General features: G+C 66.4%; 1 protein-coding gene across 1 annotated transcript in view; it reads right to left on the reverse strand.

Moving 5' to 3' along the window:
- Positions 1-8,939: 8,939 nt before the first annotated feature.
- GPC1 (glypican 1) overlaps positions 8,940-27,004 on the reverse strand; it is a 29,392-nt gene continuing 11,327 nt past the window's right edge. Inside the window, exons 2-9 of the mRNA XM_027116766.1 lie at positions 16,107-16,265; positions 13,654-14,045; positions 12,883-13,048; positions 12,037-12,167; positions 11,831-11,950; positions 11,598-11,731; positions 11,064-11,239; positions 8,940-10,702 (exon numbers count right to left, since the gene is read on the reverse strand). Of these exons, the coding sequence (XP_026972567.1) occupies positions 10,467-10,702; positions 11,064-11,239; positions 11,598-11,731; positions 11,831-11,950; positions 12,037-12,167; positions 12,883-13,048; positions 13,654-14,045; positions 16,107-16,265 (1,514 nt within the window). The 3' untranslated portion in view covers positions 8,940-10,466. The remainder of the gene's footprint in view (positions 10,703-11,063; positions 11,240-11,597; positions 11,732-11,830; positions 11,951-12,036; positions 12,168-12,882; positions 13,049-13,653; positions 14,046-16,106; positions 16,266-27,004) is intronic.

Genomic DNA, 27,004 nt, shown 5'->3' on the forward strand with positions numbered 1-27,004 from the left:
GCTTGGACGAGCAGCGAGTGGCTGAGGGTGGCGGTGGGCTGGGTGTGCTGCCAGGCCGGTCCCGACCTGCGCTGCCCCAGACAGCACGGCTCTCGAGTGGCCTGGCCCTGCTGCGGGCGGTGGGCATCCTGGACGGCGCCCGCCCACTAAACCCTGGTGGACGGGGCTGGGGTGGGGCGTGGGGGAGGCACACCCACCGGACTCACTGTTCCCTGAGGCAGGTGCCAGGCCCACTCCCGAGGCGCGCCCGCTAGGAGTCTGCTCCCCCCACCGCAGACTCCTCCCCACTCCCACGCCGTGATGCGGGTCCCCAAATGGTGTGGTGTCGTCTCCTGCCCAGTCGGGCCGGCCAGCACCCGGATGGCTTCCAGGGCACGGGGCTTGTTTCCTGTTCCCAGTAGCATCGCACTGGACACAGGGCAGGCCCCGGGGCTCAGGGCCTCGGGCACAGGTGACGGGTGCCTCCCGACGGCCCACGTGGCTCCCCTGCAGGGTTCCCTTCTTCAAGTTCTGCTACGAGTGTGGCCGCTCCACTGGGGTGCGCCTCGCACCCTGCACCCGCTGCTACGGGATCCTGACCTGCAGCAAATACTGCAAGACCAAAGCCTGGACCGACTTCCGCAAGGATTGCCACTCGCTGATGGCCATCGGTGAGTCCAGGTGTCGGGCCGGGCTGCTCCCAGGACACAGGCACCGGCCTGCAGGGTGGCCGGGCAAGTATCCCCCATCATCCTCTGAAATTGCTCAAATTCAAGCCACTCTGCAGAATTCCCAGATGGGTCTGTGCGGGGACAGGGAGGGCACTGTCCCCGTGTAAGGTGGCGACGCCACGCTCAGTGTGCCCGTGGCTCCCTGGAGGTGTGACGTGACACCGGGGGCTCCGCTGGACACCTGGGGGCTCTGCTGACACCGGAAGGCCCTGGTAGACAATGGCTTCCCCGGACTGCAGGGCACTTGGCCTTGGGGCTGCTTCTGGAAGTTTTCTCCTAACCCGCTCTCCCGGGTGTCTGTCGCAGCAGGAGTCTGCTTCTAGAAGCACCCTCCTCTCCCACCCTCCCCACCCCACTCTGGTGGGCTGCGAGGGGAGCTGAGGGTGCGTGGGTAGTGACTCTCCGCTGGCCCTGTGCTCCCGGTGAGGCGGGTGGCGAGCGGAGCTGTGTGCAGACTGTCCCCTGGGACGTGGCCAGGAGGCCGGGGCCTGCTGGGGGCCAGGGAGGGGGGCAGGTGTTGCCTGTACTTTCTCAGGGCCTGCTCTGGGAGCAGCAGCCGCCGGCCCTCGAGGGCGTGCGGGCCCCCGGGGGACGGCCCGGGCCCCTCACCTTCTCCTCCTCCCTGCCGGTTCCTTGTGCAGGGGCCACCGGAAGGACGAGGACTGGAGGGTGGAAGGATCTCAGTGGCGGAGCCGCACCTGGTGCCGAGGCTGCTTCCACTGGGAGGGCCGGGCTGCCTGTTCTCACCTGCTGGCAGCTGCCCCTTGGGGTCGCTTCTGGGCTCCTGGCCCCGAGGAATCGAGGGCGGGGGGTCTGCGCCTGTAGGGCTGTGCGTAGCAAGGTCTCCCTCCTGACCCCCAATAAAGCGGCGCCCCCTGGGGGTGTTTTTAACCCTCTCTGCCCCTACCCGGGCCAGGGGCTCCCCGTCTGTGCTGGCGAGCTCACTGGGCCCGTGGGCCTGGGCCGTCTGTCAGGAGGGCCGGAGGGTGCGGCTGGAGCGCGCTCTAGAGATTATCGCTGGGGTGGGGGACCCACAGCCCTGCTCTCCATCTGGGCTCAGAAGGGATGGGCTGGGTGTCTCACGTTTCTGCCCACGGGCTCCAGGCTGTCCGCTGGTGTCTAGCGCATTCACTTCTTCCTCGTGCATTTACTGAGTGTCTGCTTTGCCAGGGGTGTTCTAGGGGGGCTGCTGGGTGTGGACTGAGACGGAGGAGGAACTAGAGGGCGACCGTGAGCCAGGAGCACAGCGTGAGGAGGGTGGGCCCCTGGGGGGTGCGTCTGCTCTCGTGGAGGGGGTGGGGGGAAGGGGGTGGGGGAGGGCGTGGTGAGGAGTGAGGGCAAGAAGGTGCTGGTGTTTCCAGGGAGGAGGTGGCGGGAGGGGGCTCGCTGCTGAGAGCAGAACCGTGGGGAGTGGGGCAGGGCGGGGCATGGCAGTGGGCAGGGAGTCGGGGCTGGAGCCCCGCAGGTGAGGACCCCAACCAGGCAGGCTTTTTGCTGGTCAAGGCGGCCTCTGCAGCCGTGGTGGTTTTGCTTGACTCTCCTAGCCTCTTGCGGGAGACGGGGCTCCCTATGTGGGAGGTGTGCTGGGGGCCGTCCCGACCGATGCTCCTGTAAGGGGAGAGGAAGGCCTGTGGGCAGAGTGAGAAATGACCTCGTGTGTCGCTCTGGAGCTGGGCTGGATTTTCAGAGGGGCTCTCCATGGAGGCTGGGGGCTGGGCCTTTGTAGCAGCCTCGGCGAGTTGTGGCTGCAGGCCCCCCGGGGGGACACATAACATGGCAGTGGAGGGCCTTCCTGGGGAGGGGAGGGGTGGGGGTGTGGCCGCCTCCCACTGCATCCACCAGAGGAAAACGTCCTAACAAGGACTCTTGAAAAGTTAGAGAACATGGGTGGGTGCACGAGAGTAAGAAATAGCGAACGACGACTATTCCCGACACCCGGAAGTTACCATGGTCGGCACTGCGCTGTGTGTCCTTCCAACTTCATCTGTGTGTCTACAGACAGCACACACACAGCACAGACGCACATGCGTATCTGAAGTGGGAGCACGATCGTGTTCTACACTAGGCCACGAACATCTCTCTATGCTACTAAATGCTCGCCTGCAGCATCATTTTCCCCGGATGAAGTTTGTTTTATTCTGGTTATGCACGATGAACTCAGCGTAAAGCATCCGAGCCTACTCAAGTGTAACTGTGCTGAACGTGTTTAGACTTTCATCTGTGCACGCATGCGTACATGCGTGTATGTCCTCAAGCACCCCGTGCACACATGTACTTTATCATGCACTCCATCCATTTATGTTAATTGAAACAAAGGTGAACTTTGCGACTTTAACCTGCCTTCCTAGAGCACCGCGTGGTCCTGTCACTTGCACGCAGGAACCCGAGCACGTCTGCCCGATGCCCCTGTGAAGGGCGTTTGGGTTCACCGTTCACCTGTGAGAGGGTGCTGCACACACACCGTTGGCCTATTTTCCCCTTTGTCTAAATTCACAGGCGTTAGCTCTTCACACCTTTAGTTTTGCGTTCTGGGAGGTCACCGCGCGTGTCCCCACACCGCACCATCAGTCACGGGCTCTGGCACTGTCGCCCTGTCCGGTCCCCTGGGGAATGCTTGTACCAGTGTGAGCACACTTCCAATTCAACATTTGTCTTTCCTCTTGCCCTGCTTTCACTGGAGAGCTTTGCTCTCCCCGACTTGTGAGGACTCTTCCTAAAGCACATCCCCTCTCCCTCTCCTGTGGAAAGGGCCTTCTCCCAGTTGAACTTGGCCACGTGGAATTTTCTACTCTTTTCTTCACTTCGTCTGTTCTGTCCTTCAGGGTCCGGTTTGCTGGGCTGCTTAGGGAGCAACCCTGGACGAGATTATACAAGGGTGTGCCCAGATTTTACAAGCGATTTTCTTGCACTATGGTTTTACCTGTAATTTTATAATCAGACTAGAATTCATTCTTGTGCAGGACCCGAGAGCCGCCTAGCTGAACCTCTCCCCCCAGGATTAATGGTGATCGAGTGTCCACTTCTGTTTGCTGCCCGGGCACACGTGCTCCTGGGTGCTCCAGGCTGCTGGCTCTACTGTCCCCGGGACAATCCCACCAGGGTTCTATTCCCTCTGAAATGCACTAGCTGTTGTCCGTACGCAGATGAATTGTAAATTGTTAGGTTCAAGAATGTGTTGCTGGGACTTTGTAATTATTTTCAGTGTTTAGTTTGATCGGGAGACAGCATCTTCTGTATGTTGTTTTCTAGGCAACAATATGTTGCTGTTGAGTTTGATATTTTCCGTTACAAAGGCATCACCGTCAACCTCTTTCACACCTCACGTCAGATCTTCAGCAAGTCTGATCAGCTCCGCCTTCAGTGTGCGGCCCAGGGCCATGTAGCTCCGCCCTCCACCCGCACGCCCTCAGAGCCCTCGCGCCTCTGGCCGCTGCGTCGCCACACCCACCCTGGCGCTTGGCTCCACCCTCTGGCTGGACCGACCTCCCGCAAACGTGGTTCATTCCCTCCCTCCCGCCCCCAGATGGGTGCTGCGATGTCCACTCCTTTCTGGGCCAACACGTGCACTGAGTGCGTCCCCGCTGCCCAGTATGCTCTGGGCACCCAGGACACCGCAGAGGACAAGGGCACCGGGTCCCTGCCCTGGGGGGGCCCACATTCCAGGAGGGAGAGCTGCTGTGTGGGGGAGGGCCACGGCTGCCGGCCTCCACAAGGAACTGTGTGCAAGCCGAACCGCAGGTGCCACAACAGTGCCTCAGTACCGTCCACGGGGGACCCACCCGCAGGCCCCAGCGTCCGTCTTACACATGACCTGTGCCCGCACCACGGATGAAATCGGGCAGCCGCGGCTGCTGCTTGCCCCCAGCTCTCTGGGTGGTCGGCCACGGGCTCCGGAGATGGCCATGCCTGGGTCCGTCCCTCTCCGGCGTCTGTGGCTCTCTATCCCTTCCCCGGCGCGCTGGCCGGTGCTGCAGTGGTGCTGGATGACGTGGCAGCGGCAGGCCACCTGTGACTTTAAGGGAATGCTTTCAGCCACTGATTTCTTAAAAGGATACACGGCATTCCATTCTACGGTTGTTGCGCTTTGGTCGTCCCAGCTTAGATCTTACCTCTCTGCTCCATTGATCTATCTAATGGATGCTGTGCCTCTGTGTATTTTTACTTGTGTGGTGAAGCATCTCCCCATCACCGCCACCCTCAGGCCACGGGCCCAGCGCTGTCCTCTCCCCCTTTCTCACGCGGAAGTTCAGCTGCGTCTCCAGTATATACGGGAACCCATCACCTCTCACCTTGCCCTTGGTGGTTCCTGCAGTGTCTGGGAGGCTGTGCCTCATGGACCCCTCCTTCGTGCCGGCCATTCCCCTCCCACATTGCCGTCCACGGAGACTCCGACCAGAGCAGGGATACAGCCAAGCCAATGGCCACCCCCTCAGGTCCCTCGGGTGCCTCGGGCAGCCGCCGGTCGGGATTTCAGACACAGGGGTAGCTTGGGCTCTTGGCTGTCCCTGGGGTCAGCTTTCCCCTTGACAGACTCAGAGCCGGATGGCACCCGGCACTGCCAGTGTGTGTGGAGCAAGGGGGGCCCCGTGCTAGGGGCTTCTGCAAAGCAAAGCTCCCTTTCCAGAAAGTTCTGTGATGTTGCTGAGACCCTCTGCCTGCTTCTGTTCTCTGAGCGTGAGGATGTGCCCCGAAATCCCACCTCCCTTCTCCCGGCCGCAGTGGGCTGGGCTGGCCGCTGGCCCCTTGGCTCTCTGCGAACTTGGAGTTCTGGTCGCTTAGGCCCCGCGGCAGGAAGACGGGCCCCAGGAAGCTAGGGAGGCTGTGTCCAGGCTGCACTCTGGGCCCGACCTGTGCCCCCGACGACACCCTGGACCTGGAGGAGGCTGCCCGCCCCTCCCTCGTGGGTCCCACCCCCTCGAGGGGTCGTGGCGTCGCTGGGACTGCTGGTCGCCTGCTGGAGGCTGGTGGGAGGGGAACGTCCAAGGTCGCTGGGGCAGCAGCGCTCGGGGTGAGACCGCCATCGGGGGGTGGGCTGAGGCCAGGGAGTACGGTGTGCGAGGCCTGGTGACTCTCCGGGACCTCGGTGCCCCAGAGGGAGGAGCTCCGAGGGCCTGGTGCTGGGTCCCTCAGGGGCTGTGCTGGGTGTCAGGGCCACGAGGGCAGGAGGGGGACCAGCCACGGTGTGGGGGGGGGGCACAAGGCAGCGATCGACGGGTCTAAGTGACGGGTCAAGTTTTGGCGGGAGGGGGTGCAGGGTCAGAGCTCAACGTTGAAACGCTCAGTCCTGGGCAGCTGCAGGAGGCGGAGCTGCAGAGAAGCGCACGCTGGCGCCGGGAGCACGTGGCAGGGCTGCCGGGGTGGACGCGTCAGCCGTGGGCGGTCACTGGAGCTGCGTGGCTGGATGGGGGGGGTGCGCGGCCTCAGGGTCAAGTCCTGCGTGTCCCGAGAAGTTGAGGGGGAGAGCGGACTGCCCACGGCCTCAGGAAGGGGAGGCAGCACGGTGGGATTTCTCCTGCCCCGGGCAGCTGCGGAGGGGGTGTGTGTCCGTGTGTGTCCGCGTGTGCAGAGGCGGTCACTGCCAAGTAGGTGGAGGGCCGGGCTGCCCGGGGGCTGTGTCGCCGGGCAGCCGTGAGGGGTGTTTGCTGAGGCTGCTCCGAGGTGCTCCCACCCCTGCCTTCTCACTCCCCCCAGCCACGCCCACCCTTCCTCTGGCTCAAGAGTGTGCCCGGATGCCCCCTGGCTCCCCTGCGACCCTCGCTCGCAGCTCCCCCCACTCCAGGCTCCTCTCGGCCAGCCACCTGGACGCTGGGGTCCTCCCTCAGGCTGGTAAGAGGGGCCCTGCCACGTGCCTCGCCCCAGGCCCACGCCGGGGACACTTGAGGTGGGGCGGGGCGGGACGGCGCAGGGGGGCGGTGGCCCAGGGGGACCGTGGGCGACCTCAGAGCGAGGGTGGCGGCCGTGGCCTCTGGGGTCCAGACTCAGTGGAAGAGCAGCAGGCCAGGAGTGCAGTGAGGGAGGACGGCGGAGAGCGTGCGTGAAGGGGGGCGGGGTGCGGGCGGGGGAGAGAAGGGGCGGGAGTGCGGATGGGCTGACGGACCCCTCCTAGAGCGGGGGAGGAGGGGGGCGGGGGACAGGCCAAGAGGATGCTATGAGGGGAGCCCATGTTCTCAGGGCATGAGCGGAGGGGACAGTGGGGGGTGGCGGGCCGGAGCCTCTGGGCCGGAGGGACCAGGCCGGTTGGTAGTACCCCGAGGGATGCCAGATAAGGTCTGGGGAGCAGCCCGGAAGCTGGGAAGGGGAGTCGGGGAGCCCAAGAGGGGCACAGCCTGGGAGGAGGCCTTGGGATGGGGAAAGGGCAGTGGCATTTGGCCGGGAATGTTGGTGGTTGAGATAAAGGGCCTGGAATTTGGGGTGCTGGGGTTCTGCCCAGAGCCAGCGTTCTGTGCTCTGGAGAGATGGGGTGGGGGGCAGGGTGAGTCCCAGGAAGGATGCAGAAAACAAGTGCCTGGAACCTCAGGTTCCTTCCAGGCCACAGAGCCCCCGCCAGCCCCCGCTTGGAGCCTGGGGAGCTGGGCACCTGCCCCTCCCCCCTCCCACCCGCTACCTCCTCCTCCTCCGGGTCCTGGGGAGGCTCCCAGCTTAGTTTCCTTTGTGGTTTGTGTTCTTGTTTTTAAAGAGACCACCCTCCACCTCCTTATAAGAGCTTCAAGGCCCTGGATCCGACCTAGTGCAATGCTGGAAATTTTAAAAAGTCAACAATAAAAGGAGCCCCTCCCCCTCCCCCCGGTGGGACAGGTGTCCGCACAAGCGTGTGGACACGCTGGCCTTGCCCAGGCCACCCACAGGTAGCTCCCTGTGGAGCTGGCTGATCTCTGCCCGTCACTGTGGGTCGGTCAGGCTGTCTGTGGCTTCCTGCATCCCCATGAGGAATGAACGGGGCCCAGGAGCCAAGGAGGGGGAGCCTCTCGCTGCCCAGCACCTGGCCTGGGGTGGGCAGGGCTTGGGCGCTCACGGGTGGTCCGGGGCCGGGCCCAGGGCTGCAGGGACAAGGCACAGAGACCCCCGAGGTGGGCGCCCTCCCTTCGTGCTCCTGACCCATCGGCTGTCACCTCCCCTGTGGACTCCTTTCCCCCGACAGGGAAAATACATCCAGCTCTGTTCACAAGGAAACCTTTGAAGCAACGTGGCGACGAGCCACAGAAGTCAGACCCTGAAGCTGCCACGCAAGTCGAGGTGCTTACGTTGCACCTACAGTCACGAGTGAGCGTCTGGGCGCCCACCTGCCTATACAGGGCTCCAGGAGGAGCTGGGCCAGCAGGAACGGGGACCACCCCAGGACTCGTGGAGGGGTGGGCGGGTGAGCACGCAGTTGCTGCCCGGCAGGTGTCCAGGGAGGCCTGAGCTTCGCCCCAGGCCCAGCAGGAGCTGCGACCCCTGCAGGACTCCCTCCGTGGAGCTGCATTCTCCTCCCAGGGTGCGCCGCCTGGCCCCCCCGACCCCGTGCTGGGGGCCCAGCTCCCTGTACTCACGGGGCCCAGGGTCCTGACTGCTGGTCCTTCAGTGGTCCAGGGCCCCAGGAGACAAGAGAAGCTTTGCGGAACATTTGACCGGCAGCCACTGTGGGCTACGACACCCAAATAAAGTGACCCTCGGTGGCTGCCGCCTCTGCGTTGCAGCCTCTGGCTGAGGTGCCGGGCCCTGCACTCGGTGCGGTGCTGCAGAGGCCGGTGTCCAGGGGCTGCAGGGCCCCCCGGGGGCAAAAGTGGGTCTGGCAGCTTCACTCAGGGATCCCACGGGACTGCCTGGGGAAGGGCAGCGTGGCTGGGCAGGGGTCCGTGCTCTGGTGAGAGGAGCCAGGTGTGGCAGGGCTCTCTGTAGCACTGGGGGCTGACTGGACCATCAGGATGTCTCGCCAGGCTCGGCCTCAGGAGACGCTGGTCCCCGTGCCCTGATCTGGGCATCTCTGAGGCTACTTGGCAGGAACTGGTAACGGGAACCTTCCTGGGACACGTGTCTGGATGTGTGTGTACAGAGCAGGGGCAGTGAGGGTGGACGGCAGGGGGGACCCCGGTTGGGGGCAGGACAGCACTCTGCAGCCGTGGGCCACACCGCCAGGCGCGATCTGTGTCCGAACCCCTCCTGACCTCCCAACCGGCCACGGCCTGCTGTGCACGGCCCACGGCACACCCTTGCGGCCGGGCTGAGCACAGCGGGATCACTGCAGCCACACGCGGTCTCCAGCCTTTTATTCATACGAGGACTCAAAGAACACACGTCACCTGCTGACACCGTGCAGCACAAGGAGACGGCAGGCCTGGCTGCCGCCTGGCCAGTGCCCGTGGCAGGGCCGCCCCTTCCAGAGACACATGTAGGGCAGGGCCGGAATGCAGGCCGCTCTGGGGCCGTCCTGGCACACGGGTGGTCACTGCCCCAGAGCCCCTGAGAGTTCAGCTAGCCCTCACTCGCAGGGAAGGAGGCCCCAGGCCCAGCCCCCTGCCCAGGCACGACAGGGTTACGATGGGGTGGGTGTGCCTGTGAGGCTGGGCTGCCGGCGGAGTGCAGGACCCCACACACCCCAGAAGCCCTAACCAGTGGCCAGGGGCCCCCCAGCCCCGTGAGGAAAAGCAAAGCAGCGCGAAGCAGCCTTCTCAGGGCCCGGGGGCTGGTGAGGACCACTCTCCCTGGTCATGGTGGCTTAATATCCCCCAGACCCTCAAGGACCACCCTCCTGTGCCCGGCTCCCTCTGTCGCCAGCCCCTCCCCAGGCCCTGCAGAGGGTAGGGCCCAGGAGGGTGGGCCCACAGGTCTACGGAGGGGCCTGGACAGCCTGAGTGAGCGGGGGTGCGCCCAGATCCCAGGGCCACGGAAGGTCGCCCGGGACCTTCAAAAGCATTTGGGGATGAGCTGAGAAAGCAGCTCTAGGTGAGAGGACGGGAAGCGCTTGCAGAGTACGCACGGCTGGAAAAGCCCTTAACTGTCAAAGCTCCCCGGGCCCTGCAGCTGGCGGGGTCAGGGAAGGGATGTCCCTCCAGCCTGCAGAGCCGGGTCTCGCTGGCCCTGAGCTGAAGTTTCACCAGCCACCCAGCATCTCTGTGGCCAGGTGACAGCCAGGGGTCACCTGCAGCCCTGGCCTGTGTCGCCCTGAGCTGGGACTGGCCCTGGGTCTGGGTGGAGACAGGGGGCAGGACGACGGCAGGTGGCGCGTCCGCACAGCCCGAAGTCCCCTGTGGATGGGCAGGAGCCGCGGCCCAGCCCCGCACAGACGCAGCTGAGAGGTGGCTCTGGTGGGGGGGTGGGGCAAGGTTCATGCGTGATCTCAAAGGCCCCGTTAGACCCTAGACGGCGGGAACTCCGACGCCCTCTCAGGGATTCTTGGGCGCTGGGGGTGGGCCTGACTTTCAGACACCTGGAGGCCCCGGTGCTCGGCGGGGCAGGCGGGAGATGAAGGCGCGGCTCGCGCTCCGGCGGGACTCTGCTCGGGCCGCCTCCTCGCAGGCCCTGGTACTGCCGTGATGGCGCAGGAGCTGGGGGCGAGAGACGGCACTGGCATCCCCGAGGTCCCTGAAATGCATGGCTTTTGGGGACGCCGTTCCCTGCTGACCTGAGGGCCTCATACAAAACTAAAAGCCAGGGTGGCTGGCACAGCCCCTCGCCCGGCCCCCAGCACAGTCACGGCCGCGGTTCCTCGCTGACCCTTCCTGTACCGTCTGGTTTTGGCAAAGTCAGTCCTTGGCCTCGGGCCCTGGGGCCGGGCAGTTACCGCCACCGGGGCCTGGCTGCTGAGAGCACCAGCGGGAGGCCGGAGAGCAGCAGGAGGCGTGTGCAGGGCTGCGGGCGGCCCGTGGCCGACGCCTTCTGACCCTCTCGCTCGGAGAGGCCGGGCAGGGCGTGGCTCAGGGGCGTCCGGGAGCTGGAGCTCTTCCTGCCGACCCTCCGGCCACACTCGTCGTCGGGGCAGCCCTCGCCGCTGCCTGACCCGCTGCCGTCATCACCTGGGGAGAAGAGGCGGCTCCAGTGGGCCCGCCCAGCCCTGGGGACCCCGAGAGCCGCGTCCCTCCGCCTGGGCCTCGCGGGCCAGTGACGCCAGCTCCGCCCTGACCGCAGCACCCCAACCCCCTGGGCCTGCCGAGGCTGGGAGGACGTCCGGGCCGGGTCACAACTGTGCCCGGGGACAAGGGGCAGGGGGACTTTGTGACCACACCGGGCAGTGGCAGCGTCCTCAGAGCCACTGTGGAGGCCCGGGGGCTGGGAGGGCCCCATCCGCTGCAGCCTTCCCCGGCCGGGGGCTCTCCCTGGCGTTCTGGCACCAACCCTCAGCTCTCAGCCCCCAGGCCACCCCTGGCCCGCTCTCACTGGCGTCCTGGAAGTCCACGTCGTTGCCGTTGTAGGCGCCGCGCAGACGGTTGGTCGTGATCTTCAGCTGCATGATCTGCTGGCGGATGGCCATGTCGGGCTTGGTGATGTCCACCTCCACCTCGGGGTTGTTGATCTGGTTGGCCAGGCCGTCGCCCATCACCTCGGGCAGGTACCTGGAGGCCGGGAGGGCAAGCCCTGGGTCACTGCCCTGCTCCCCACACAGGGGCACTGCCCCAGCATGCCTGCCCACTCCCCTCCCCCCGTCAGGGCGGTGGCAAGCCTGAGACCCCCCCAGAGGCTCCAGGGGCCGACGGGAGCCCGTGCAGACGCCACTGCAGTGGGGTGAGGATGCGCTGAGCATGGCGCCTGCTGTGGGGAGCTGGCACAGGGCGAGGACTCAGCCCTCATCCCAGCTCTGGGTCCCGTTGGGTGTCCCGCGTCAGGTATGGCCCTATGCACACAACATCTGGTGCCCCAGACTGGCAAGGGGCCGTGAAGGAGGGACGGAGTGTGTCAGCCAGGGGCACCTACCGACCCTTGGCCACCCCATTCCAGCAGCGGTCATCGCTGGCCGCGCTCATGGCCAACTTCTCACTGCACAGCGTCCCCGGGAGGCTGATCCAGAAGTCCTGGGCATCTCGGAGCTGGGCCTTGGCCTCGGAGACCTGCAGGGCAGCAGTCAGGCCCCTGGGCGCCCCGGCCCAGCCTGCCCTGGACCCCCAACCGCTTCCCCCCAGGGCCTGCCCGGCTGAGGGGCCCCTCACCAGCTTCTGAAGCGTGCCCGCGGGTGGCTTCTCCGGCAGCGCCAGCTTGCCCCGGCGCCGCTTCTCCTCGGGCTCGGGGCCCTGGGGGTTCACCTTGGGGTTCCCGCAGCCCTGGATGACCTGGGGGGAGAACGCAAGTGTCCTGGAAGGGTACGAGGCCGTATCCGGGGCGCCCACCCTCGCCCACTGCATGCCCCTGCCCGCACCTTGGCTGTGAGGGTGTCGCTGTTGTCCTGTAGGGCGCTGATGGCCTCTGCCAGCCACAAGTGCACGCCGCCGATGACGCTCTCTGCGCCCGTCGGGCCCCAGAACTTGTCTGTGATGAGCACCATGGAGTCTGGCACGGGCGTGAGCACACACACAGGGGGCACTTTGTACGTACGCGCACTGGCTCACCACGTGCTACCACACACACGGCAGCTTGTACGAGACGATATATCTGTATGTCGGCTCACTTCAGGCCAGCCCGTGTACACGTTAGCGCCTGTGTGTGTCGGCACACGTACACCTGGCCCACCACATACCTATGTTACCTCACATAGTTTTCACGTTGGCTCGAGGCATGCCAGCACACGTCCACGTTAGCACGTGTCTCAGCACGAATGTGGGCTGGCCCACGTGTCAGCACGCGTTAGAACTTACACATCTCGGTATACAGGCACGCTGAACCCTCCCGTCAGCTCACGTGTGTCACCGTGGATGCACGCGGGCTCACCGCGCAGCAGCAGGTGTACACACTGTGGCACATCTGTGTTGGCACAGCTGCTTGGTGACCCACGTCACGTCGGCACCCCTCAGAGCTGGCCCACCCCAGGGCAGCAACGCACACGTTAACTCGCGCACGTGTTGGCACGTACGCGCTCAGTGGAGAAGGGCAGGACTGTGACCCCGCAGGGCTCCCTCCCGGGCAGCTGCCCACGTTGCAGTCTGTTCGGGACGTTCGGGGGGCAGCTTGTTCCTCGCCCCAGGGACCGCCTGCTCCAGAGGACAGGCCCGGTTTTGCACGCCCCCAACCCCCCTTCCCGCAGGCGGTGACGGCAGTGGGAGCTCACCCAGAAGGTTCCTCCACTCGGCGTCCAGGTCAGCCTGGTTGGCCAGGCAGCCCTTGAGCACGTTGCGGCAGTAGTCGGGGCAGGGCCGGGCGCCAGGCACCCCCAGGCAGTGGGCACAGTACACCAGCTTCATGACGGCCCGTGAGCACTCCGGGCTCAGGGGCACCTGGGGAGGCAAGGCAGCCTGAGCGCCACCCCGCAGCAGGTGTGCAGCCCCACAAGGCGCGCCCGGGTCCTTCTCAGATGACCAAGCAGGCCTGCTGGCCATGGTGGGGCTCCGTCTAATAAGCGATACACTCACAGTGCCGCGACTCCCCGGGGCACCGCGGTCACGAACCCTCCCAGGGAAGCGGGAATACCGCCCACCACGCAGCTGAATGGATGGAGGCTGGGGCTGTAGGTGACTCGTTAGGGACCCCAGTGGGGGTGGAGGTGGCTCACGATGCCCTCCCACACCCGACGCTGGTGGGTCTGACACGAGCGAGCTGCCCGACGGGGCCAGGCATCCCTCGCCCCGGCCTCGGAGCACACACCTCCCTCATCCCCCGTCTCCCGTCCACCTGACCCCTGGAGCTGGCTCAGCAACCAGCCGCAGCCCTCTTCCCTTCCCTTTCTGCCCGGGACCGGCCTGGCCATCGCTGCCCCGAGCAGAGCTCGCATGCTGGATCCTCCCACCCGCCCGGGTGGGGGGTGGAAGGGGACACCGGGAGTCCCAGGGCCCCGGGGTGGGGCGCGGGGACGTGCGGCAGGGGGCGGGGCCTCCGCGCGCACCTGGGCCACCTTCCGGACCACGTCGCTAGCCACGCCCAGGCCCTGCACGAAGGCGCGCGCCGCCACGAAGGCCCGGGTGGCGCGCAGGCGCAGCTCGCGGGGGGCCTCCCCGAAGGGCCGCAGCGGCTCGGCCTGCTTGCCCAGGCAGTCCAGGTAGTCGTCGGGCAGCAGCAGCTGCGGGTGCAGCTGCCGGAAGAGGCGCTCGAGCAGGCGGGCCCAGAACTCGGCCAGCGTCTCCTCCAGGTGCAGGTTGGCGCCGCGGTAGTAGAGGCGCAGCTCGGCGTACAGGTCGCGGAAGGCCTTGGCGTTCTGCACGTACAGCTCCCCGAAGGCGCCCGGGAAGGTCTCCTGCAGCGCCCGCTCCGAGTCGTTCAGCAGGCGCTGGAAGTGATCTGCGCACGGGAGGCGGGCGTCAGGCCTTCCCGGAGCCCCCTGCCCACCCCGCGTGCTGTGGCAGCGCGACCGGCATTAAGGGGGCTCTGCCGGGGACCCCCGGTGCTGTGAGAGTCATCAGAGCCTGCACGGGCCCTGGGTGCCCACCCCCACGGGGCTCTGAGACCTCCCCCTCCTGGCCCGGGGCCTGGGCATCCAGAATCCATTTCTGAGCTGGGCCTTGAGCAGGGGACACACGGTGCCTCACTGCCCCCCGAGATCACCTGGCAAGGGTCTGTGTGGAGGGCCAGGAGGGTGCTCTGAGTCGGGGTGGGACCCACTGGGGGAAGAAGGCCCAGGGCGTCCCTCGCCTGCTTTCCCTCTCAGCAGCTCTCCTTGCGTCCCTCCCCCTCCCCGTACCCCGGCCTCTGACACCCAGCCAGGCCCCCTGCCCTGGGGGTGTGCCTCTGCACTCTCCACCCTGCCCACCTCTGAGGCTCTCCTGGGCTTCCTGCCCTCCCCCTCCGTCCTCATCTCTCTCGGATGCCCTCTCTCTGGTTTTGGAAGCTGGACAGCCTGAGGGTCTGGGGAGGGTCTCCGCAGCCCTCGGGATGCACCCAGAGTCTCGGAGGGGGGTGCCGAGGCGGGGCATGAGCGTGGGCCGCAGACCCCTGTGGTTTCAGGGAAATACCTCTGGGCCCCATGTGCTGAGAACGAGGCCCCTAACGCCGTCCGCCCCTTTCAGCAGGGAGACGGCAGGGTCCATAGCACACAGACCGCCCACTCAGACGCTTCCTCGAGAGCTGTGGCCAGCCCTCCCCACACAGGCCCCAACTCGGGTGTCCAGGGACACACGGCCAGGTTGGCTTTGCTCTGAGGCGTGGTGGACATTAGGCCTCTGGCTCTCGGACCCGTGTCTACACCCACCCCACCAAGACCCTCCCGCAGCTCCGGCTGTGCCCCTGCAGCTCCCCAGGAGGGAACTGTGGGAAGGAGCGGATGGTCCAAGCTCCCATCCAGCTCCTGCTGCGGGACTCCGGGTCCTGGTCCCCACACCAGCCTCCAGCCCAAACGGGCAGTCTGTAGCTCATCGCTAGCCCAGCAGCACACAGGGTGGTCGCGGGGCCCCCAACCCCACGGCCAGCCTCCAGCCCCATCTTTTGAGCAGGGTCCTGCTCTGAGCCAGGACGCTGGCAGCCGGCCCAGAAGGTGTGGCGCGTGAGCGTGGGCCCCGCGTCCTGGAACACAGCCACCCGAGGCCCTGCTACACGCAGGTCCCAGGCGCACTTCAGACGAAGGCTCTGAGACCCCTGCCGCTGGTGGCCAGGTAAGGACTGCTCCCGGGGTACAAGGCACGGGGCAGCCGGAGCAGGCACGACAGTGGGGCTGAGGTGCGGGGCGGGAAGCGGCACGCAGAGGGGCAGGTGGAAAGGACTCTCGGGGTGGGGGGGCACAAGTGGGCCTGGAAGCGGAAGAGGAGTCGCTTTTAACAGATTAGTGTCCCGAATGGATGCTGTGCAGGCTCTGACATCAGCTGTCACTTCTGGGGCCCCTCCCACCAGCGCCCGCCATCCCCTCCGAGGTGCCCGCTGTCAGCCATCATCCCGCCATCCCTTGTTTAGGGGCCCAGACACGACGAGAGAGCTGGTGAGGGGCTGGGAATAGGTGACTGACACACACAGCTGACCTGGAGGCTCGAGGGCCACGGCAGGGGCCCCGAACTCCTTGTGCCTCCACCCAGCACCCTGCAGCCCCGGCCTGGCCCCCGATATCAGTCCTCACGCTGAGCCCCCCAGCTCCAGACCACCTGGTGGCCAGTGGCAGGTGCCTAGGAGAGCTCTGGAGGGCAGAGGGTCCCCTCTGAGGGCCTGATGGAAGGGGCAGGCTGCCTCTCCCCAAACGTGCATGCCTTGGGGTGCACGGAGACCTGCAGGTGACCCCCAGTTCACGGATCCCTGCTCAGACCCCTGCACGCGGCCAGTGCTCTGCTACTACGTCCCCTCTGACCCTGCCTCACTGCGAGAGGTCCCCAAGTGCCCAGCCCCCCGCTGTGAGTGTCCTGCGGCCCCGGAGCCCCTCACCGTCAAAGCCCCGCAGCTGGGTGGCCAGCGTGGCCTGCAGGGCCCGGCCGCTGTCCAGGAGCGCCGTCTCCAGCTCGGCCCGGCTGCGGTTGGCCAGGTTCTCCTCCATCTCGCTGGTGCAGCAGGTGTAGCCCTGGGGGCAGATCCGCAGGTGCTCACCTGTGGGGAGGGGCTGGCGTGAGGGAGAGGAGGGCTATGGGAGGCTGGGGGGCGGGGCACCAGGAGAACGGGCCTCGCAGCCGGTGGGCTCTCCTGCAGAGAGGGGACGTGATCGGCACGCGGGTGGGGCTGCCTGCCAGGGTGGGGGGAAGGCAGGCCCGGCTCGGGGCAGCGCCTGGGGTGGGCCGCTCAGCCCTCAGCACAGGGCACAGGAGCAGGGCTTCCTCTGCAGAATCCCACCTCCAGGTCTCCTGGGGCAAGCCCCGGTGGGGATGGGTGTAGAGCAGGAGTGCGGAAGGCTGAGCCCTCCTCCACGCCCCCTGCGTGTGAGGAGGGCCGCCCCAGGGGCCCTGAGCAGCTCAGCTCACGCCTGGACCTCAGCACAGAGAGGCCTCAGGTCCTGTGGGGGGGGCACGGGGGGCTGCCAGGTTCGAGGCTCACAGCGGAAGTGCCCAGGCCTGCCCGGCGCCCCTCCCTGACCCCAGTGCGGGGTGCCAGCTCCCACTGAGGACAGCAGCCCCTGCAGGCCACCCACCCACAGCTCCGGGCCGGCCAGAGGCAGTGGCCCCTCAGGCCGAGGCCCACCCGTCAGGACAGCCCGGGCACAGGTCTGCTGGGGCCCTGCTGTGAGACCCGCACCCACCTGGCAGGACACACCGAGCCCCCTCGGGTGTGCGCACCCTCCTCTGTACCCTCAAAGCCCCCATCACCCCCGTGCCGCCGCCCGGGCGCGGGCTCCCGGCAGCACTGCTTACAGCAGCGCTGGGACGTGACTGAGGTCGCTTCCCCCACTCTCGTGGTGCAGGGCGCACCTTTGAAACTGTGCTGGTCCCCGTTCTGAGGTGGGTGCTGTGAACCCACTTTACAGACCAGGAAACTGAGGCTGGCAGAGACGCCGGTTCCTGTCTGAAGTCACACAGTCAGGGGCCGAGTGGCTCAGGCCGCTCAATTTCAGGCCCCCATGGCCACTGGGCTGCCTCACAGCCCCCCAGGCCCACTCCCCACAGGCCGCAATTCCTGACTCTAAGCGGGGCAGGGCATGGAGGGAAGTGGACGCAGGGGTCTGGCCCGGACAGGGGCTGTGTGGGGCTGGAGTCGAGGGCTCGCCTGGTGTGGCCGGCACAGTTGCAGGGGGTCATGGAGCAGCCTGGGCAGAGCTCTCTGGGTCCCGAGGCTGCCCTAAGTGGGGGGGGCCTGCAGGGTGGGCAGCGGCCTCCAGCGGAGGCCTTGCCCGGGGGAGAGGGGTGGGTAAGACCAAGTCATTCTCCGCAGGCTGAATTAACCCTGGAGAGCCTGCGGGAGGGGGGGGGAGGTGCTTAGGTCACACTTAAGTCTGAGCGTCCTCCTCTCCTGCACACGCCCCGGGGAAGCAGGGACAGGTGCAGAGGACAGAGTCACCCTATGGCCTGTCTGCAGCTCTGTGCCCATCAGTGTAACAGCCAGGAGAGGGCAGCGGTGCCCCAGGCGCGGTGGGAGGGGGCAGAAGGGTGCTGCACACTCCGGTGGCACTCGAGGGACGTGAAAGAGGCTCGGTGGGGAGGAAGGAGGGCGGGGGGCAGAGGCAGGAAGCGCAGCTCCTTCCCCCTTTTCCCTCACAAACCTGCCCCCAGGGCCTGCTGTCTAAGGGGCGCTGTGGTCTCCACCCTGGAACAGGGCTGACTGTGGGGTAGATGTCGGAGCTCGTGTGCCTATGCCCTGCAGAGCCCCAGGCCCGCGGGGTGGGGAGTCAGGGGTCTGGGATCTGCCCCCTGCCCCGGGTTGAGTCAGGCCTTTCTGGCCACGTGCGGGTCTCCCGGGAACCAGCTGGGGTGGAGGGACAGAGCCTGGCTCCCCAGGGCCTGGCAGAGAGTAAGCACCCCCATCCCTGCCCTCCTTCCTTCGGGGGGTGGGGAGGGCTGGGACCCGAGGACGTCCCCAGAGACAGTTCTTCCTCTCGGCTGCCCTTGCTGACGCTGACCAGTGGCCCTGCACCATCGCCAGCAGGGGGCAGCTCACAGACCAGGACGAGGGTCCCCCACCTGGCGTCGTCCCAGCTGGTAGAGCCGGGCAGACAGTGGACCCGTCTCCCTGATGGTGGAGGCTGTGCAACAGGGCCGTGTGCACCCAGCCAGGAGGGGCCTGGGCCCTGACCGCCTTCCCCCTGGCAGGGGCCGGGAGAGCACCCTTGGCGAGGACCCTCCCCTGCTGCTTGGGACCAGCGGGCCGTGGTGGTGCCGGGCTGGGGGTCGGGGGCTGAACTGGGTACGTGCCCTGGGGCTGGGAGCGGCTGCAGGTGCCAGCCTAGGCTCAGCTGTGACAGGCACCCAGGCCAGGTTGGATGGGTCACAGGGCAGCAGCGGGCAGGCAGGAGAGGCAGGAGGGTGCAGGCTGTCGAGGTGGCCTCCCCGGCTGGCCGCCCTCCCTCCTGAACCTTCCATTCCTGCAGGCAGGAGAGAGGCGAGGACAAAACACCCAGGACCCCCTTTTCTCAGGCCGGCTCCTTGGCAGTGTCGGGCCCACCCACCGCTCACAGCCGTGAGCCGCCCCCCCTCGCCCCCCCCCGCCCCTCCCCCGCCCCCGCCGCCTCCCTGCGGCGCCCCCTCAGCCCCGCCTGGCCACCTCGTCCAGCCAGCCCGGTGACCTGCGCTGTTCCGGCCGCCCCAGCACAGCCCCCGTCCCTCCCTCCCTCCTCGGACACACACGGGAGTGAAGACACGGAGCCAGAGCCCGGGCGCCGGCCTGAGGCCCCGGGCAGGCTGGGCTGAGGCTCCCCGAGCCCGCGGCAGGGCAGACGCGGTGGCCGCTGCTAGTCGGTGGGCAAGGCCCTGGCCCAGCTCGGCCTGGGCCCGCGGGTCATCTGTCGGTCCTGGACATCAGCCGGGCAGAGGTGGGCTCTGCAGGGCACCTTCCCAAAAAGCAAGTCTGCTCCCTGATCTAAGCCGCACGGTTGGAGGGGGGTGGGGCCTGCCAGAGGGGAGGTGAGCTCCCTGACCCTGGAAGTGTGCAAGGCAGACTGATAAAATCCCCCTCTCGTCATTTCACACCTCCACCCCCAAACCCTCACCTCTGGAGAAAGGGGGGCACTCGGGCCAGGCAGGAGGGCATGGCTGGCATCCTGTCCATCTTAGAGCTGCCCAGTCCCACCCTCCGGTCACACCCCCCCCGCCCTTTCCCCTCCCCACTGGGAGGCATCAGCCTGGTCCCTCTTCCCACTGCCCCCTCCCATCTGCACTGAGGCTTCTCCCCCAGCTGGCCAGTGGCGGCCCCTCCTTCCTTCCTCAGTCTGTTGCTGCTTTTTCAACAGCAGACTACATCCTTCTAGAACTCTCCCTTCCCTCAGCCTTTGGGACACCTCCTCTCGAGATCCCAGGTTTTTTGGGAGGAAGAGGGGAAGCTCTTTCATGGCAGGTTTGCTCCCCCATCCCCAGTCTCTTTAGAGCCTCTCCTCTAGGCCTGGCCCCTAGGTCCCAAGTCTCCAAACCCCCAGCCGCCCTCCCCAGGTTAAAACACCTGCACTCGCTTCCTACCCCGCCCCCCCAGCAGTTCCTTTTCTTGCTGGATGGCAGACCACGTATCCGCCTTCTTCCCCCATACTCAGACCTCCGGGGGGCACCCCAGATTCCGGCTTCTCCTCAGCAAGTCCCATCAGCCTATGGCTTAAACACCTTTAAGCCTCACACCTCCTGCCACCTGCTGACACAGCCGCAGTTCCCAGCCCTCCTAAGGGCACAAGCAGCCTCCTGATGGCGTTCCCACCCAGCAGGCCCCCCACCGGCTCTGCAGACCCAGTGCTTTAGCCCAAGACCCCACCCCAACAGGGATCCCCATCACCAGTGCTGGATGCAGACCTCATCTGTCCGGGCCCAGCCTGGCAGCCGCTCCTGACTGGTGGCCCCAGAGCCCTCCCAGAAGGCTGCAGAGGGAAGATGGCGCGACACCAAGCCCGTCTCTCCAGAAGCTTCTGCAGCTCACACGGGGGTACGCAGACCGCCTGCTCAACTTGCCTTTAAAGCCACATCCCAGATGCTCTGCACCGACAAATCCTGCCGCCCCTAGAATACTCTCGGCAATTCGGTGCAGGCAATTAGCCGCCCTGGCCTCCCAGGACGGTGCTGGAAGGCAGCTCTGTGGCCAGTTCTAGGTACCCTGGCCTCCAAAACACGAGGGAGAGGCCCAGGTCTGGAAAAGCAGTTAGGGGGCTGCGTCCCTACCCCTCCCTTCTTCTCAGCTCTGGACCCCAGCCGGCCTGCTGAGGGGGTGGGGCGTGCAGAAGGCTCTCCCCAAGCACGTGACCCTTCTTGGGACAACTGCCCATGCCCACTCCTGCTCCTGGACCCCTTCCAGCTCCAGTGGGCGCTGCACGACCCTGCTGCGGGGGGGGGGGGCACTGGACAAATAACCCGAGGTCCCCTGGGCACCGCCCACAACCCGAGCTCCGGAACTTCTTTCCTCATCTCCTCACTCCGCCCCACGCCCCCGCCCCGGCCCCGACCAAGAAGCGTTTGTCCCTGGCCAGTCTCTGTCGCAGGGTTACCCCGAGCACCTAGAGTCCATGCAGGGGGGCAGCCTCAGACCCACCTCAGACGGGACATTTCAACCACCATCCTCCCCCGCTCCTAACGCGGCAACAAAACCCGTAACCCCTCCTGCCCCGCTCCCAGCGCGCTTCTCTACCCCTCACCGGCCACCTCTCCGCCGGCCCTAAGCCCCTCCACCATTCCGGCCACGTGACAGCATCACCAAGGCGGCCCTCTGCCGCCGCTGCGGAGCCTCCGTCACGCACGGGGACCGAAACTGAGGGGTCTCGGCTGCGACACCTCTGCGCTCGGCGGGAGGGGCCCGCCCCTCAGGCTCGCCACGGGTCCCGCTGCCCAGGGGCTGCGTCGCTGGCGGCGGGACAAAGACCGAGCGCCCGGGCGCCAGTCGCTGCCGGCCAAGGACCGAGGGCCCCACGGCGCGGCGCAGGAGCCGGCGCGCGGGGGTCTGGAGCGGCGGCCGAGCTCCTGGCTCCTGGCGCAGCGAGCAGGGGGCGCTGGCGCAGTGGGCGCGGCCGCGCAGAGAGCAGGGGGGCCGCGCCGCCGGGGCCTGCGGCAGGCGAAGGGGGGCGGGCAGGAGGGCGACGCGATTGGCGGGGAAGGGGCTTGCCGCAGTGGGCGCGGCAGGCCCTGGCGGGGGTGGCAGGAGAGGGGGCTCGCAGGGGCTGCCGCAAGCGAAGGGGAGGGGAATGGGTTTGACGGAAGAGGAAGGGGGGCTTGCTGCAGGAAGAGATGGGGGCGGGGAGGGGTGGCAGGGGCGCTGCGGGGATACAGCGGGAGGCACGCGAAGATGGGGTGAAGGTGGGGAACTGAGGGGAGGAGAGGTGGGTTGGTGATGGGCGCACTGAGGATGAGGGATCGATGGGGTGGACATGGAGACTGGCGAGGGGGCTCATGATGGGAAGGGGATGGAGAAATGGATGAGGACGCAGACGAGGGCTTGTGGTGAGGGTGAGGGTGAGGGTGAGGGCGGGGTAGCATGGACTGAAGGTGGGGTTCTGGCGGTGGTGATGGGGGACGACAGCGCTGGAGATGAAGATGGCTAGGAGGAGGGAGTGGAGGTGAGGGTAGTGGGCCTGCGGATGGAGATGCGGTGGGCCGGCGGAGATGGAAATGGGTATAGGGCGGGCGGCCGGCTGGGCCCGGGCGGGGTCACCGGCTTGGATCCCAGCTCCGCGGACGCCGCCCGGGCTTAGCCCGAAACCCCTTCTCGGCGGCGGCTCCGGCGGCGGCGTCCCCAGCTGCGGTGGTGGCGGCGGCGGCGGCGGTCCGGGCGGGCGGCGCGCGACGCCGGGTGCGAGCCCGTGGGGGGCTCGGGGTCCGCCCGTGGAAAGGCGGATGAGCAGGATCGGGTTGGAGAGCTTGGAGGAGGTGCGCGGAACAGCAGCCGAGCGGGACCGGCTGGAGGACTCCGCGGCCGCCTCCCAGGGCGGCACTACAGCCGCACTGGCGCGCACCGTGGAGGGCGGCGGCTCCCCGCGCGGCGACGCGCCTCCTCCCGCTGCCCCCGCCCCGCTGCGCTCGGCACCGCCCCCGTCTCCCAGGAAACCGCCGCGGCCGCCCCGCACCCCTCCTGCCGCCGGCTCGGCAGCCGCGCTCAGCCCCCGAGCTTCCCACGGCCAGAGGCCCACCCGGCGCCCGCCAGGCTCCTGCCGCCCTGCCCTACGGGGGGCTGCGCCCCATTTGGAGTCTGGTGGGCAGGGGAGCCAGGGCCCATCCCAGAATGGTGATGGGAGGGGCGTCAGCTCTCTCCTCCGAAGGAGAGTGACAGCCCACTGCCTGAGAGTCCCCTCTCCGCATGACAACGACCAGATCCCTACTGCTGTCTGGGCACTCAAGGGCCACCATCGGTCACTCCCGTATCCTCTCCCCGCCCTCTCCAGCCCCCAGCCTCTGGCCTCAGGGACCTGGGCCTCCGTCCTAACGTCCTGATCTGCTTCCCTAGGAAATATCAGACCGCGCCTGGCCACGCCCTCCTCTGGCTCAGCCACCTCCTCCTCCTGGCTCACCCTCCCACACCCAGGACCAATCCCCTCCACTCGCTGCAGCCCCAGCCCTGCTCCTTGCCTCCGCCGTGCCTGCCAGACCCACTGGAGAAACCACCCACTGAGTCCCCCTTCCCGCAGTGCCGCCGCGCCGGGTCCCCCCCTCCCCCGCCCCCACCCCGGCCAGCCCGCACAGGGACACGGAGACACGCGCCGCACAGGTAGCTCTGGAGCGAAGTACCCTCTCCAAGGCGGCCCAGAACACCGAGGGCCCCCGAAGAAGGGGGTTCCACTAGGTAGCTCACAAGGCCGCTCTCTGCTGTCTGGTTCCTGCTCAGGGACCCCCCCCTTGAGTAGGCCACCCTGCCGGCAGGCACCGGGCTTGGCGGTGCCTTGGCGAGGCGGTGGGCCCCCCGGAGGTGGGCCTGGAAGCAGCTCTGGCTCAGAGGCCAGGCCTCTTCCCACTGGCCTCCCCACAGTGCTTCAGGGTTCAGGGCTCACACCGGGCCTCAGAACAAACTGGGGATGAAGGCGCGTCTTCTGTGCCCGCGACCCCAGGTCTTGGTTGCAGGACAGGAGGCCTCTCGTGGGGCCTGGGAGTGAGATGCTCCCTGGAAGCCTCACCCACCAGGCCAGGCTCAGCGCTGATTCCTCATCCTTGGCCCAAGCCCATCTGCAGAGGACACTCCCCCAGGACTCTACACAGCCGTCCCTGACAGGGGCCCGGGGGGAGCTCTGGGCTCCGTACAGCTCTCCCATTTAGCTTGCCCGTCCACCCAACCTCTGGGCCAGGGGGGGCAGCCTAGGAGATGGACCGATGCCGCCTGCCTCTGCCGTGTCCACCGAGGAGATCCTGGAATAGCAGGAGGGGACCCTGCGGCCCAGGGGTCCTCTCAGCCAGCTTCCCCCAAAGACCCAACACAGGCCATCCATCCACACTGGGAAGGCTGAACGGGCAGAGGGCACAGACGCTCAGCTGGGCCGGAACATAGAGCAGACCCCTGAGTGCCACTGAGGGAGCCCTCGGGGACAGGCTTAGGCCCAGGCCCATGCCCAGCACCGGCTCCATAAATGCAGAGGGGAAGGAACAGAGGGGCTCAGCCGCTCACCTCCCCACAAAGCCTGGCAGCCTCTCTGAGGTCACGGCCATCCCTGCTGGCATCCGCTCTGACCTGCTGCTTCCACTAACCCCTTGGTCTCACGCACCCTTCTCCCCTGCCCTGCTCTCTTTCAAGGCCCACTCACCTCTCCCTTCCTCCAGGAAGCCCTCCAGGTCCCTCTGGGCAGAAGCACCTGCCTAGCCTCTAACCTCCCCGACCGTGCGCAGCCCTCCCTGGGGGCTTTCCGACTGGCCCCCCTTCTCAGCAGCAGCAGCAGAGCTGCTCGGCCTGCTGGTGGGAGCCTCCTCTCCTCTCGCCTCCTCTCCTCTCGCCTCCTCTCCTCTCGCCTCCTCTCCTCTCGCCTCCTCTCCTCTCGCCTCCTCTCCTCTCGCCTCTCTGCCCAGCGTCCAGGCTGGACCTGGCACTGAGTGGCAAACGTACACAGAAAGGGTCTCTGTGTAGCGCCGGCATCCAGGGAAAGGGGCTTCGCAGCAGCGCTGCCCCAGAGCCGCAGCCTCAGACCTCCCCCTCCCGACCCCTCCCCAGAGGCGGCATGACAGCCATCTGCACGCTGGTGCGAGGGGGCCGCGGGGTGACGTCACAGTCCACAAGGACTCCCTTATTCTTCCAGAGGCCCCGGCCACCTCCTGATGAGATGGAGCTCTCACTGGGTGTCTGCAAGGGTCTCAGCCATTTCCGGGTTTGAGAATCCTTTCCTCTTCCCGACAACTGCTCTCTCCCATTCTACTGCTGCCGGCGGCGCCACACAGGGAGCTAGAGTGACATGCCCAGGCGACTCAGCTTGGAGCGCTGCAAGAGACACAGAAGCATCCTGGCCTCCCCTGCCTCTCCCATCGCAAGACCTCCCTTGATTCCAGTCCCAGGGGAATTCCTGAGCAGGAGGGTGGCGGCTGAAGCAGGAACAGACACGCTCTGCCCGCAGGCGATATGCAGACGGCCACCCGGAGGGCCCTGGGAGTTCTCAGGTGCGATGGTCCCCAGCTGCTGACTCAGCACGTCCGCCCAGGCAGCACCTCCGTGCGCAGCACACACCCAGCTCGCCGGTGTCGGGGCACCGAGCCCAGCCCCAAAGGCACGATTGGGAGGGCCTGCGCGCAGATACAGCCAGGACACAGCTAACTGTGCACCTCAGAGAAACGATGCATTATTTTTCAGAATAAAAGTATCTGGCCCCAAAGAACTGAAAACAGGGACTTGAACAGAATCTTTTCCACCCCGGTTCACAGCAGCATTATTTGCAGGAGCCAAAAGGTGGAAACAGCCCAAGCGTCCACTGATGGCTGAACACATAAACGAAACGGGGCACAGCCACACAACGGGCACCATTCAGCCCCGAGTCACGAAGGGCCGACACGCACCACCACGTGGACGTACCCTGAAAACATACGCTGAGCGCGAGAAGCCCGTCTCGAAACGACACATACTGTTATGATTCCACTTAAGTGAGGTCCCCAGAGGAGTCAAATTCATATAGACAGTAGAATGGTGATTCCCAGGCACTGAAGAGAGCGGGGTGGCGGGGGCCGGTGAGTGCTTAATGGGTACGAAGTGGGGGAAGATGAAATTCTGCGGGTGGATGGTGGTGACGGCTGCACAGCAGTGTGAGTGAGCTTCACACCGCTGAACGTGCACATGAAAGTCATTAAAGCGGGAAATTTTATTATGCGTCTTTTACCACCAAGAAAGCACACAGTCCCGCTCCCCAGTATCTGGGACATGCTTATACTAAACATGTGGAGTGGACTCATATTACAAATGTGTTCGTTGTTTATTTGAAACCTAAATACTCAGGACACACGCTACGAAACTATTAACTATCTGAAATAGCAATTTCACTGGGTCTCCTGTAGTTTTATCTGCTAAGTCTGGCGGCCCGGCCCTCTGTGGGGCGTGGGGAGAAGCCGGACCGAAGTCACTCAGGCTCCCCACCGGCAACTCCCCGCCACGCGTGGGCACGCTCACACGTGCACTGCCTTCCAGGCTCCCTGGAAAAGGGCCTCAGACCCTGCCCATGCCAGCGGCAGGAGGGCAGAGGTTGACGTCAGAGCAGGGTCTGCCTTCCCACAGCCCCCACCTCCTTGGAGAACGGTGGGCCTCACCGTCTCAGTCAACAGGAAGATACAGTTATCCCCATCTCACAGATGGGAAGACTGAGGCTGGGAGGGTTCTGAGACTTGCTCAATGTCTCAAACGTGTTGCCTAGTGCTGGTCTCCTTCCACTGGCCCGAGTGCCTCCCTGTCTTCACTGAAGGGAAGGAAATGAAAGTGCTGGGCACCTGGGGGCCCACCAGCAGCCCAGAGGTCCCAGGTACGGAGATGAAGGCTCCTGGAAGATGAGGGCAGAGTGGTGGCCTGGCCACCCTGCTAGCCTGCACCACCCCGTCAGTGGCCAGGAGCTGCTGAGACCTAGAACACCGTCAGGCAGCTGGGCAGGAGCCCACGGGGCCAGCGGCCACGCCCAAGCCCCGCACGGGAGGGACACCTGCCGGGACACTCCCGCAGCAGCACAAACCCACCAGAAAGGGCCCCCACCACCCAAGCACACGGAGGGCTCCCAACCTGGGCAGCCGGGTGACCTCGGCATTTGCCCGCTTCCCGGCTCCCCAGAGACGGACCCTGACCTCCTGTGGGGCCTGGGGGCTGTGGGAACGGGTGGGCCAGCCTACCTCCTGACCTCTCCAGCTCAGTTTCTGCAGGGTGGTTGAGCTGACGCATCGGTCAGGGAAGGGCCAGGTGTCTACGCAGCCCGGGAATTCTGCTCCCTCAGGCACCCAGGGTCTTGGTCTCCGCTCTGTTCAGCCACACCCAGCAGGCGAGGTGGGACGGTCCCGCCCAGGGCAGTCAGCGCCATCCCCAGAGAGGGGTCAAAGGGGCGGGACAGGCCCCACATGACCTGGGCAAGGAGAGGTCCCTTCTGATGCGGGCTGCCAGGCCCCTAGGCTGGCCGTGGGCTGGCCGTGAGTGGGGTCCTGCTGGCGCTGTCTTCCCCCCACCCTCCGACGTCTCTGCAGAGCCTGCAGGGCCCCTGGGCCTCTGCTTGGGATTCATGTCTGAATACCACCTGCCACCCTCCCAGGCTGCCCTCCTGGCTGGTGGCACGGCCCTGTGCTGGGGCAGCA

Source organism: Aethalodelphis obliquidens, unplaced genomic scaffold (genome assembly GCF_003676395.1).
Source record: "Aethalodelphis obliquidens isolate GAN/ISIS:26980383/991018 unplaced genomic scaffold, ASM367639v1 scaffold2, whole genome shotgun sequence".
In the NCBI taxonomy this organism is placed as follows: Eukaryota; Metazoa; Chordata; class Mammalia; order Artiodactyla; family Delphinidae; genus Aethalodelphis; species Aethalodelphis obliquidens.